General features: G+C 38.7%; 1 protein-coding gene across 1 annotated transcript; it reads right to left on the reverse strand.

Annotated features, from left to right (window-relative positions):
- Positions 1–85: 85 nt before the first annotated feature.
- Positions 86–13,884, reverse strand: lin7c (lin-7 homolog C (C. elegans)). Its single transcript, XM_062030710.1, has 5 exons — positions 13,678–13,884; positions 9,043–9,161; positions 6,624–6,695; positions 6,315–6,524; positions 86–2,837 (listed from the first exon to the last, which is right to left on the reverse strand). Exons 1-5 carry the CDS (start codon positions 13,712–13,714, stop codon positions 2,670–2,672), a joined length of 606 nt encoding a protein of 201 aa, XP_061886694.1. The 5' UTR covers positions 13,715–13,884; the 3' UTR covers positions 86–2,669.
- Positions 13,885–14,500: the final 616 nt, after the last annotated feature.

A 14,500-nucleotide genomic window follows, 5' to 3' on the forward strand; every position in this document is an offset into this window, starting at 1 on the left:
CAAATTTAGTGGGTGCGGCTTAAATATCGCTCTATCGCCCGGAAAATCGGATACATTTTTTTTGCAATAAAAGAGAAAAAAGGTGTGACACTTAAATTAAGTTTATTTAGCTTTCACTTTTATTACTTACTACATTTTACATTCCACATGAACAACATCAAAAACAAAACAAAAATAAACAGCACGATCTACAGATAAAGAAAAAAAAACAAGCACAGACTAAAATAGCTTTTAAAACATTATCAAAAGCTTCAAAGATGCTGTAAGTTTGGTCTTGGAGTTAAAAGGAGCACAAAAATCAGTCAAGATCTCAGAAGGGAGCCTTGATTTAGGCCAGTTTGTCTGCACAGTCATACCAACCAAAAAATGCCTCATGCGGCCCTGCTAAGCACTCAGCGCAAACTCACATCGCCCCTTGGATTTTTGTTTTCTTAGCAAAAAACACTTAGAAAAATTGAAAAAGAAAGCTATTATAAAAAATACTCTATTGACCATCCCAACACGAAGACTTGAAGGGTGATTCGCAACATTTTGCAACCACGTCAGATGATGCACAGAGACATTCAGTGGGTTACAATGCGTGCCAGCATGAAATCTAACATGTAGCTAAGCTAAAAATATATTAGGATATCCCAAAAGATTATGTACACGTCAGATGCCTCATGAACATGGCTTGCTATCAACACGGATATTGCAGCTAATTAACGAACCTTAAAAGTGAAGGCCCAAGCATTTTCAAAGTTACTTGTATTTAACTGTGCTTGTTGAACGTGTCGACTTCACACAGGCCATGACACATTCTGCTTGACATTCTTATTTAAACAATCTATTTTGCAGCAATTGAGGTTACATGCCCCAGTTTTCTTTTTAAATACTTTGCATAGTTACTTTGTATTATGTTTTTCACTTTGACACTTAATCAACATTTGTACATCTTGCGACATTCTTTGCATGACATTGGGAAATATCCAAGTAAGACATAGTGCAGTAACAACTTGTTACAATGGTTTTCCTTCATGTCACATTGTGTTTTTGATAATTAACCTCCTGAGACCCAACAATACATTTTTATAACCATATTTCTAGTGCTACAAACACACACAGGCATAAAAAGGGTTGTGCTGAGCAGAGGGTTTGTTCAATGAAATGGTCTTCCCAAAATGGCTGCTAGCATGATTTAGGGCCACTAGAGAAGTAAGATAGTTAACGCCACAACTGCAACCAAGACGAAAAGCTGCTTTATAATTTTCAAATATGACTGAAAAAGTGTGGCACAATATTTATAAAACGCTGAACCCAAGAAAAGTTGAAGTTCAAGCGACATTTTTCTACACTTAATACAACTTTACAAATATATTGGCAAGTGTAAATCATTTCAGTTTGTTTTATTAAAATGTTTTTCCCTGTTGTATAAACACAAAAAAATATGATGGATTACAAAAATATCATTACCGCAGATATTATCCACTGTGAAAGTAAACATTGCATAAAAAGTGAGCAAAAATATTTCTGACCCCCCCCCAAAAAACTCATTTATATATTGATTTTTGAGAAATTTAACATTTACTAGGTCTGAGGAGGTTAAGGTATTTGACTGAAAGATCACATGGTAGCACGGAGTTGTTAATATATCGTCATGACGGGGATTTTCTAAGCATGTACAGAAAAGACGGCGATTGAGTACAACTGTGTATTCGTACACAAAATATTACATTACAAAGTACTCCCAAGACGGGTGCATGTTAAGTTAAATTTCCAAATATGTCTCACTAAATGAAACTTTGATACCAAGTCTCGCCTTGCAAAGGTTTGTGCACTTTTTGAGAATGGCGTTATCTTGCGATGCCGCACGTCTTGTTAAAATCAGGAAGTCAGAGCACAAATAATTAAACGCTCTATTTTACACACTGTGAGCCTAAAACAAAGTGTAAACAAACATGCTACTATAGTGCAGCTGTTAAGCGTGTGTGTGCATGATGGATGTTTTGTGCTCGGTACAGGGCATGTTTTTAACTGCTGGGAACAAAAGAACCATCTTTTATATTCAGGTGAATGTGTCTCCACACTGCTGTAGTGTGGCACAGCAAAACCTCCACACGGCAAACCCACTGCTTTCATTGTGCACATTTATAGTGTTAAACATTTTTTTTTTCTTCCATGTACTATTTGTAATGAGATTAACTGAAAAGAGTAGTAACAGGCTTTGTAAGAGCTTGTAAAAAATAAAATAAAATTGCTAACACCATTCCTTGTTAAAAGACCATTGTGGAAGATCACATTCAAATTGCCTTTTGTTTTTAAAGTAATGCACAACGTGCGAGTGAAGTGGAATCTCAGCAAACCAAACTGTGAACCCCTTCAATCACTGCTTTAAGAAGCAGGTAAGCATGTCACAGTTGTAATACTGGACAGTCCAGCAAGAGGATGAAAGGGTTTTCTGATTGGTGGCCATATTTAGACTTCGGGTACAGTAACCATTGGTGAATATTTAAAACGCTGCAAAACGTGGTAGAAGTATAACATATAGCACGCGTGGATGTACTAAAACTATGTGTGTGTGTAGGTTAAAATGTTTTTTTTGAGTGAGAATATAGAAAAAGAGACCAGAACAGATGGCCTGAAGGCTGGAGGAGGAGAGTCATAAGAGCTGGCGTCGACATGAAACAACCCTACTGGGGATAGTTGTTCTGCTGCCGACGTTTCGCCGACCTCATTTTCTCAAAGCGTGACTCCATTTCCTCGAGGACTTTGGGGGTGTACCTAACGACCAGCTTCACCGTGCCCTGAGCTGCTTTGAGGAGTTCCACGGCTTTCTCGTGGTGCTCACCTTCCACGCTCTAGAAAAAAGAAACCATTAAAAGGGACACTGTACACAGACTGTGATAGGGTAATTGATGTCTTCTCACATTTGCACCTGACATTTTACAAAAGCCAGCTTTGAGTCCTGATATCAGGAATTTCTATGAACCTCTAGAGTTGCTACATAGAGATCACACGTATACCTTAAGATAAATGGTTGACTATAAATAGATCGTCTTATTTTTTACACAAACCATACATTTGTGACTGCTGTCTGCTGACCACAAGCTCATCTGGTACAGTTCTCCGATAATGCTGGCTGTCCAACCATTATGTTGTTACTGTCAAGTGCAGATGTGTGATTGGCTAAACAAAAATATGTAGACTGAGTAAAGGTGGGAATCTTTGGCCACCTCACGATTCAATTACGATTACGATTCAGGAGCTACGATTTGATTAAAAATCGATTATTGATGCATCTTTAATCTATGTAAATTGATGCAATTTTACACTTCTTTTTGTTTCACTAAACAAGTGTCTATCACTTGCAACTTTTAAAAACAGTGCATTTCTAATAAGAAATCCCCATCACATTTATTAAACTCATGGAAATGTGTGCAAAACTGGGGCATAAGTGCCCTATAATAAAGGAACGGTTCGGATCTCTCGGTGAGGTGGCTTGCTGCAGTCAGCCAAATTTTAGAACTGGCTGCATTACTTTATTTACAATAAATAAATCGATTATTGACGTTTACCAATCGATTTTATAATTGTCCATGTCCGAATTGCGATGCATCTAAAAATCGATTATTTCTCCGACCTCTAAGACTGAGGCTGTGTTCTTGTCTATTTTGGTTTGTCAAACTTTGGTACGTGTGCAGTTTGTATGATCAAGTGTGAACACTACATGGACCCTCGTTGCTCACCAGCTAATGCATTTAAATACTTTAGAATATCTTTGAAAAGTGAATTTATTTCAGTAGTTCAATTGCAAAAGCCCAACTCTCGTATTCTACAGCCGAATCGTTTTGTATAGTGCGCCAAAGGTTGGCTTTCCGTATTTAATACATACCCATACTGAATTATTTCAAGCTCACACAATTATTGATGGCTAACTAGTTGGCATCTATCCAGAGCCGCCCTTCCCCATAATTTCCAATCTCTCTCCCCACATGCACGACACTGGAGACTTTGTATTAATGTTTTGGGGAGGCGTGTGTGGGTGTGTTTGTAGGGTTGAAGCGAGGTGCTGGTTGGTCAATACGTATACAGGAAGTATTTAAAAGGACTAACATTCACCTGTGCAAAGGAGGAAATAGAAAAGATGGTAGGACTGAATTGCCATACCTTTGTTGACCACTTTTTTATAAGCTCTGTTTACGCCACAATATCCTAATGCCCTTTAATACAAAGGAGTGTTTTCTAATAAATACACAAAACGCAGTCTGGATCTTTGGCGTCTTAGTACAGCGGGTGCGTCATACAAGCTCCAAGAATGTGTTTCCACCTCACACGACCAGATGGAAAGGTTGCTCCTTCAGCATTAGACTGTAACAGCGACAGTGCAGGACAGAGCGCTACTGCATGTCTTTTCTACCCAAAACCGTAAGACTTTACAACACACTTATGTAATTACTGTGATCCGCTTTATTTCTTGTTGTGCAAAACGTACTTTTTTTTTTAATGCCCAATATGCAGTAGTTATTACAGGGGATGTAACGGTATTGTAGATAACGCGGTTTCAAAATCCTCACAATAACGCAGTGACATGTGACGGTATCAAACTAAAACTTAGTGAGTGCATTTTTTTTCTGGCACTTTTGCATTAGCCGGTATGAAAATAAACGACACACCGCAGAATGCTGTGTCCAGTGCAGACGTAATAAAGTCTGTGTACTGCAAAGTCCACCACCTACATCTCGAACGCCGACACATGCGCGGAAGGAAAGCGTTCGGTCGGAGAACGACCACTGCATGCTGCGGGGAATATGAGTAATATTAGAAGCTAATTGATAAACCATCACCCGGAAAATATATTTGAAGTCAGCGACGCTATCAGTTTGTAAAGTATTTACGTTATTAAACGTTAAATTGTTAGGTAACTTTTCTGCGAAACAGCATTTTTCAAACAGAAAAGTAAAAAATGTTGGTAGTAATAAATATGATTAGAACATACAGTATGTTTGTGTTCAATTACAGTAATTGTGTTTCCTGCCACTTCATTTGACACCTTATGGCATTTTTACAAAGCCTTTTTTGGGGGGAGAATACAACAATATTATCGTATTGTGACCAGCACCCCTGCGACCCCGAAAGGGATAAGCGGTAGAAAATGGATGGTTGGATGGACCTTAATACCATGACAATATCGTATCGTGAGATTTTGATATCTTTACATCCCTAGTTATAACTATTTTTTTGTTTGTCATTACGTTTTAATTTTGTTACTGTATGTAAAAATATGCACTGCTACCACATAATGTCCCCATTGTGTAATGAATAAAAGTCTATCTTATCCTAATTCACTCGTCTTGCATGGTGGTGGCAAGAAGCTAGGTTTGCAAATGTATGTTACAACTTTGTGATGTTGTACTGAGAAATTAATTATTGGACAACTATTTTTTTCCAATAAATAATTTCAGTCCAAAACATGCTGTGAATTAAATTCAAGTTTGAGAGAAATTGTATAAACATCTTTCACATTAACAAAAAAAAAAGTGTGAAAAAATGTGTGTGGGGAGAGTGGTCCACCAAATAAAATTCTGTTTAGGGCTCCAATTTAGCGAGAGGCAGCCTTTCATTGTTAATTGCTATTTGCACAAATTAAAGGAACTTCATCATTTACATTTCGGCTATTTGTGTTTCACGCTTAAAATGGCTGTTTGGCACACGGCCCATTAGCACACTTTTTTGTTGGCCCTTGGAGGTAAAATGTTTGGGCACCACTGTTCAATAGATTCACGACATGGAGTAAAATATTTAAAACATGTGTTTCTTCATTTCTTAATAATTTTGATGATTACAGCTCACAACTAATGAACAAAAAAACTAATTCAGGATTTCACAAAATGTGAAAAATTGACTGTTGAATATTGTAAACTGCAGGTTTGAGCTCAAATCAGCAAATTAATTTAAAACTTGTCAAACTTTTAATTGTTTATTTTAAATTGAACTCCTAATAATCAAATAACATTTGCACAATATTCAACTTTTTTGACACAAATGGTGGTACCTTGGTTTTTTGCACATCCCACTTTTCATATGATTTGATTTTAAACAAAACTTTTTGGCAAAATTTTGACTAGGTTTTCGTATACTGTCCTGGTTCAAACATTGCACGTGACAAACTAGTCAGTCAGAATGGAAAAATAGAGTAAAAACGCATAATGTAATGAGAAAAAGTTAAAATGCTAATACAAATAACGACACCAAGATTTCTCGTGAAACATTTGCAGAACGTTTTTGTCGCCTTGCAAAAAAATTTCACAAGCGTCATAAGGAAAAAGAGAACTTACGACACCGTTGACGGACAAAAGCTGATCGCCTCTCTTCAGGCCACCATGTCGGTCGGCAATGCCGCCCGGGATGATCCGTGAGATGTAAATGGGAGAATTTTGTTCCTTTCCACCCATGATGTTGAATCCCAGGCCTTCTTCTGTTTTGGGCAGTTCTACAACACGCGGGTGCGAGTGTCCTTCACTGGCTGCAAATGCTGCCACAGTCGCCTATAAAGTATAAAGTCAATCTTAAACTGAAACAACAAATATGAAGTTTAAGACAAAAAACATCATCATTATTATTCAATTTGTATACTTTGTTAGTACCTTTGCTGTAGCGTTGGCTCTGACTTCAGGACTGCTGTTAATGTCCACGGTCTCATACACATGCTCGTACACCTAATGAAATATGTTTGATAAATGTCATAGGATTCGGAAACCAAAATAACTATCAAAGGCAGTGTTTTCCATACTTATTTATTTGTGATGACTTGACACAAATATATCTGGTACTACCTTGTTCTCCATCGCTCATAAAAACATTATAAGTTTGCACCTGGTGCAGATGAAACGATATGAAAATGACTTACAATACTAAAGTTATCAACGTATTGTTTTAAAAAAACATGTCACCACGCTAAAATCATTATACAAAAGTTGCATTGAGAAAACCAAAACAGGTACACAAAGCCTTTAAATGTTTAAATAGGAAAACCATGACATTTCCTCTCTAATAGCCAAGTTCCCATATAAGATACATAAACTTTAGTCAACATACACGTAACATGATGGCACTATATGCCAAAATTAATCTCCATATCCTGCAGAAAATGGAATCACAATTAATCATTTGTAGGGTAGGGCATCATTTGAATTTGAACACGATTCTCAATTTTGTTTTTGAATAGGCAGGGTCATCATAAAAGTTAACATGGTTTAAATAAGGGCGCTGACAAGAGTTCTTTTTTGATAAATTTTCCCCTTTATTGCCTTGACAAGATGTCCCCTTTAAAGATAATAGATGGCAACTATTTCTTCTTCGTTGTGCGGCGCATATTTGGCACATACTCGGCAGATATTTCTTCCGGTCAGCCATCGAAATTGAAATTAAAAATGTAATGATTAGGGACAAGCGATAGAAAACGGGTGAATGGATTCTGGCAGAATCAAAATATTAATCCCGGTCCCTATCGATGCTCTTGCTCAACCATCATCACTTGTCCATCTAAACACTTGTACTTCTGCAAAGTTGCAACTGTCAATAACTACTTTAAATGGCATGTCCTTACTAGGCAGTGGACACACAAATGTGCATATTGATTTTTGGATTACTTTTAGTTTTGGTATTTTACTTCTGTTATACAATCATGTGTGCCAATGTTGAATAACTTTTATAAGTTTGCTAGCTTCCTTCGTAAAGAGTGAACAATTGTAATAACAGAGAGAAGGAGAGTGTTGTTGCAGTTGGAACTAATCAGTGTTAGAACAGTCATTTTTATTGCAAATGATGCAAAATCAGAGGAAAAGGCATTTGTGGAAGTGGGCTGATGGCCCTCTGAACAAGTCATACATGCACAGGAAATAACGTTCTACAAGCCGACCAATCAGACAGCTTTTGACTGTTTGCCCAAATGTTTTGGGGGGTGCACGGCTGCACGCCACGCTAGGGATGTAACGGTAAACAGGTAATGATAAACTGCGGTAACACTACCTATGGCCAGTATTACCATTTTAAATTAAAATTATCCTAAAACTGTAATTGATATCACTGATAAACTCCAGGACTGGTGTCACTGCTCATTTATTGTGGAAGCAAGCTAGCGCTAGCTATCTTACATGCTAACATGAAAACAGGAGACATTAATGTCTTTCCCCATTAAGAAACAACATTCCAAAATCTAAACTTGTACAAACATTGTTCTCTGACAACTAAGATATTTAATTGTGTACACTGTACCTGACAAGCTGTGCTCTCTTAAAGAGATTGATCGATACTGGAAAGAATATGACAAGAGCAAGTGAATTTTACGTGACGTCACATAACCCAGACGTGACGCATCCACGTTATTTTTTTTATAATTAAAAAAACCCGCTAAAAACGTGTACAAATTCAAACGGAAGAAGATAAACATATTCAAACACTAAAATGAAAATAATATGGCTCCGAAGTAGCCTGAACAGTAATATAACATGTTTCTTCTGCCAAGAAAGTGTATTGCGTAGTTATTTATTTATTGTATAAAAAAAATAAAAAGATTGATAGTAAGTGTGTGTGAGTACTTTTTGAGCAAATTCAACAACACCCTGATAATTTTACATCTGTACAAGAGGCTTTGCAGGGGAAGGAGTAAGCCTGTGTTTCGTAGAGTATACAATTTTAGAGACTAAATTCAAAACTAAAACCAGTGAAATAAAGTAAACTGCGTACCTTGAGTGCAGCAAAGCGTATTTAAGGGCTGGTCTCCTAAACGCGTGATTATAATTTTAGTATATTACACCAACGTGACCCCGAGAGGGACAAGCGGTAGAAAACGGATGGATGGATATTTGGAATCGTCCATTGCACTGGCGTCTAACAACTGTGCCAGAGGACTGGAAGTGTGCGGTGTTTTGACACGGATCAGCGCGCTAACTCTAGCCAAACGTGCCGTGCTTTAGGCGTGAAGTGGGCCAAAGCACGGTGCGATTAGACATACTTCATATTATTGAAAAAAAACTAATAAATTATCAACATAGAGTGTCTTACTTCTCTGACAGCATTACAGAATTCACTTTGTAAGACCTTCTGCAAGGCTTGCAGCTTCTGAGGAGGAACTTCCCCTGTTCTCTGGAGCTTGTCAAGCAGTTCAATGGCCCTGTTAATATCTGTCAAAAACACAAAACAAAACACACATCAAAACAAACTAATGATAAATTTAAACATCTTCATTTGGGGTTCAATATTATGAACAAGGAAAAGAATGCTCCATGCTAGTAGCTAACCATTACTGGCAGAAGCTGGCTGGTCAAATGGCTTACTTTCTACAGCTCTTACCTGCAGTTTGTGACATTTCACTGCGACTGTTTTGGCTCTTGTGGTTATGAAGTGTCTACAATACGTTTGCTGCTACTTGAAACTACAAAGTATGAGTACATTAAAATGTATAGACTAAATGTGGGTAAGAAAGGAGTAATGGCAATGAGGAGTGAAAACATAGTTTTTGACCGAGGCAGAGGGGTTAAGGAGATGGACAGCGACAACGTTTTAACTTCCATAGCATTATAAATAATTAAAAACAACCAGTTGTGTTTTGTTGTATCCCTTTGCAAAAACTATTCCTATAGTGTATATATTTTCTGTGTTGCGCTTATATTCTGTTAAAGTTAAAAATTAGTTAAAGTACCAATGATTGTCACACACACACACTAGGTGTGGTGAAATTTGTCCTCTGTATTTGACCCATCCCCTTGTTCCCCATGAGGGGATCAGTGGGCAGCAGCAGTGGCCGCACCCGGGAATCATTTTTTGGTGATCTAACCCCCAATTACAACCCTTGATGCTGAGTGCCAAGCAGGGAGGTAATGGGTGCCATTATTATAGTCTTTGGTATGACTCGGCCGGGGTATGAACTCACAACCTACCGATCTCAGGGTGGACACTAACTACTAGGCCACTGAGTAGTAATACAGTTTGCTACTTAGGGATAAAATGCCCAGCCCTGATCCAATACACCAATATTGTTTCAAGGTACAATCATATTGTGTGTTTGTATATGTCTTATGTTTAAAATTATATATTTTGTGTGTGGTTTACAACTGCATTACTTTGCACTTCGGGAAAACTGAATATGTATGCCACCATATTAAGAGTTATTTAAGAATTGCAATATTACTATTTGCGCAACACTGCATTTTATACTGCGGCTTTTATTGAACGAAACTATGCTATCTTGTGGGGATGTAACGTATTGTAACTACTGCGGTAATGCGGTTTCAAAATTCTCACAATAACACTGTGACGTGTGACACCTGCCAGTGTAGTTTTTTTCTGGCACTACTGAGTGAGTTGGTCTGAGAATCCAACCACATTTCTCCATAAACCCCCGTGCAGCGCAGTTCAGTAAAAAATGGCAGGAAACACAGAGGAGCAGAGCATAAAGTTCAAGATATTGGATCCTCCTGCAATGTTAAAATCAGACATTTAGACCCATTTTGGCTTTGCAGTAAAGGAAAATAAAAAGGAGACCTATTGTCATGAGCTTTGGGTTATGACCGTAAGGACAAGATCACGGGTACAAGCGGCCGAAATTAGTTTCCTCCGCCGGGTGGCGGGGCTCTCCCTTAGAGATAGGGTGAGAAGCTCTGTCATCCGGGAGGAGCTCAAAGTAAATAACGCCACTGCTCCTCCACATCGAGAAGAGACAGATGAAGTGGTTCGGGCATCTGGTCAGGATGCCACCCGAGCGCCTCCCTAGGGAGGTGTTTCGGGCACATCCGACCGGTAGGAGGCCACGGGGAAGACCCAGGACATGTTGGGAAGACTATGTCTCCCGGCTGGCCTGGGAACACCTCGGGATCCCCCGGCAGGAGCTGGACGAAGTGGCTGGGGAGAGCGAAGTCTGGGCTTCGCTGCTTAGGCTGCTGCCCCCGCGACCCAACCTCGGATAAGCGAAAGAAGATGGATGGATGGATGGATAAACTTGCAAAATACAATATGCAGAAGACATTGGCAGACCGCGATCGGCTAGGTACGGAAATACAAGCAACATGAGAAGTCACTTGATTAATTATCACCTGGAAAATATTATTGAAGCAAAACCGAGATGTAAGCTGGGCCAAACAATAATTTGACATGCATTTTAATAAAGGTCTCCTAATGACAGCATGTTTACAATGTCAGTTTAAAGACACTTAACAGTTTTTTTTTTACATTTACTTGTTACTAAAGACAGGGCTGCGGAGCTGGCGCTGAGCGCCGGGACGGACAAGCTTCACAGTGTCTTGGCTGAATGAGCAGGTATCGGACACCTCTGTCTCCTTGGATGCAGCTTCTCTCATCCATATGGACTGGACACTGGCCGAGAGTTGGTGGGCGGTCGAGGTTGGAGTCGGCTCTCCTGGTTGCCTTGTTGGGTCTGCTCCTGTCTCTGGCCGTGCTCCCCCGCACACCAGCAGACGATGGCGTGGAATACGGCAGAGGCCACCACAGTTTATATGTTTTTGTTATTTATTGTTGTTTTACTTTTGTAGCTGTGTGTAGAATGTCTTTAATGTCCTCTGTGTTCTTTGATGTTTCCCTCTTACACACGTTTATGTGTGCCATGGCTATGAGGATCCCCCCGCCCCCTTGGCCTCAGTCTGGACCCCCTCTCCAGGGGCCCAGGCTTAGACTGAATTTTTTTTTCTCACCCCCTTCCCCTCCCCGGCGTTGACCTGTTTCTCACCTTTTTTGTAAGGAGCGCCGGAAGTTGGCAGACCCGTCAGCGATCCTGTTCTGTCTCCCTGTAATGTTTGTCTGCTCTTGAATGGGATTGTGCTGAAAAAACTTAAATTTCCCTTCGGGGATTATTAAAGTATTTCTGATTCTGAAAACACAGTTCCTTCACTGTTCTTAGACTTAGACTTCCTTTTATTGTCATTCAAATTTGAACTTTACAGTACAGTCCACTACAGTACAGTGCAACACGGTGGATTGATTGATTGATTGAGACTTTTATTAGTAGGTTGCACAGTGAAGTACATATTCCGTACAATTGACCACTAAATGGTAACACCCGAATAAGTTTTTCAACTTGTTTAAGTCGGGGTCCAGGGGTTAGTGCATGTGCCTCACAATACGAAGGTCCTGAGTAGGGCTGCAACAACTAATCGAATAAATAGATTAAAATCAATTATAAAAATAGTTGGCGATTAATTTAGTCATCGATTCGTTGGTTCTATGCTATGCGCAGAGGCTACTTTTTATTTATTTGTATTTATTTTTTATAAAGCTTTATTCATAAACTATAACATTTACAAACAGCTGAGAAACAATAATCAAAATAAGTATGGTGCCAGTATGCAGTTTTTTTTCAATAAAATACTGGAAAGGATAGAAATGTAGTTTGTCTCTTTTATCCGATTATTAATCGATTAATCAAAGTAATAATCGACAGATTAATCGATGATCAAATTAGTTGTTAGTTGCAGCCCTAGTCCTGAGTAGTCCTGGGTTCAATCCCGGGCTTGGGATCTTTCTGTGTGGAGTTTGCATGTTCTCCCCATGATTGTGTGGGTTCCCTCCGGGTACTCTGGCTTCCTCCAACCGCCAAAAACATGCACCTGGTGATAGGTTGATTGGCAACACTAAATTGGCCCTAGTGTGTGAATGTGAGTGTGAATGTTGTCTGTCTATCTGTGTCGGCGACTTGTCCAGGGTGGACCCCGCCTTCCGCCCGAATACAGCTGAGATAGGCTCCAGCACCCCCGCTCACCCGAATGGGACAAGCGGTAGAAAATGGATGGATGGATAGTACAGATAAGAACGAAATTTAATTGCATTAGCTCGTTGTAGTGCAGGATAAAAGAGCAATAAGGTGCAGATATAAATACATTGTTTTACAGATAAATATATTGTACTTTTACATATGCATCCACGTTAAGGGATGTATGTTATATTGTCTTCATATTCTATTCCAGCGAGTTAATCCGATTTTTTTTTTTGGGGGGGGGGATTTTTCACTTTGAAAATAACTCTTGGTAACAATAAATAGGATTACACAGGTTTGTATTTATTTACAGCTCGTGTTTACCCTTAACATAAATTGCACTTAATTTTCCACACTAAGGCTTCTTTTTTTTTATACATTACTGCAATAACTATTGTACCGTGGCCTTGATACCGTGATGATATCGTGCCGTGAGATTTTCATACCGTTACAACCCTACTATCTTGTATTTGTTTACTAATGTGCTGTCCCACAACCATATAGAAACAAGGCCTAACAATGACTAATGTCGGCGTTTGAACGCCTGGCAAGACATTGCAAGTGTTCTTCTTGAGTTGTGCTGAATTCCTCCAAGCTAACAGACATGTAAATAATGCAGAGGTGTGCTCAATATAACGTTGCCACAATCGCGGGTGTTAGCATTAAGCAAAGGAGATAGTTAGCAAACGGTAGCTAATTAGCTAGGTTTCAATGTTTGTAACGGCGTGTACCGGAGAATAATGTACTTATAGCACTCACTCACTATCGTTATCAATGGACGCCAGCACACGCCGATCATAAACCGCAGTTACGTCATGAATAAACCGTAAAGCGATATTCACTATACGCATCCGTACGTGGCTAAATGCTAGTGTAAGCTAAGTATCACCACACAACATTGCGAAGCTACCACAGGCTAGCCAATTAACTTTTACCTCTTTCCAAACGCACAGGCTCCCCAAGCGACGCCATTCTCGAAACAAGAGGCTCTTCGGCGTCGGGCGGATATGGCGTGAATCTGTAGAGAGGCGAGGGACTAAAATTGTTAAGGCTTGGGCCGACGTTACGTGCTCTCGGGACGAGACGATAAATCAGATTAGCCAAATTAGCAGGCTAGGCTATAGCGGCCAGTGACATGGTGCGTTCACGGAGTACTGAAAAAAACCGGCCAAATAGCCAGAACCTTCAAAATTAATCAAACAGTGTAAAACTATGACGGATTCATAGTTTAAGTTGTTGGTGTTAAAATTGTTAATTGAATAAAATGTTATTTTGGAGAATATTGGGTTACATTTATTTTGTCTGGGGAAAAAGGTACATTTTAATGTTCCTACTAATTCAGAACCATGGACAACACCTGGAATTGACAGATGATGTTTTTTTTCTTTATATCTTCACAAATATGTTTGGTGATACTATATATATATATATATATGTGTGTGTGTGTATATATATATATATATATATATATATATATATATATATATATATATATATATATATATATATATATATATATATATATATATATATATATATATATATATATAAGTATAGTATATAGTGTATAATGTAATGTGATTATTCTTAATTATATATACACTACCGTTCAAAAGTTTGGGGTCACATTGAAATGTCCTTATTTTTTAAGGAAAAGCACTGTACTTATCAATGAAGATAACTTTAAACTAGTCTGAACTTTAAAGAAATACACTCTATACATTGCTAATGTGGTAAATGACTATTCTAGCTGCAAAT

The sequence above is a fragment of the Entelurus aequoreus genome, linkage group LG02 (assembly GCF_033978785.1).
Source record: "Entelurus aequoreus isolate RoL-2023_Sb linkage group LG02, RoL_Eaeq_v1.1, whole genome shotgun sequence".
In the NCBI taxonomy this organism is placed as follows: Eukaryota; Metazoa; Chordata; class Actinopteri; order Syngnathiformes; family Syngnathidae; genus Entelurus; species Entelurus aequoreus.

What these genes read in the sequence shown, in the direction of transcription:
- lin7c (XM_062030710.1), bottom strand. Translation starts at nt 13,714, where the DNA reads ATGGCGTCGCTTGGGGAGCCTGTGCGTTTGGAAAGAG. An exon ending in TCTGTAATGCTGTCAGAGAA is followed by an intron (nt 6,696 to 9,042) that starts GTAAGACACTCT and finishes ATATTTCATTAG; the next exon opens with GTGTACGAGCATGTGTATGA. An exon ending in TTTTGTCCGTCAACGGTGTC is followed by an intron (nt 2,838 to 6,314) that starts GTAAGTTCTCTT and finishes TCTTTTTTCTAG; the next exon opens with AGCGTGGAAGGTGAGCACCA.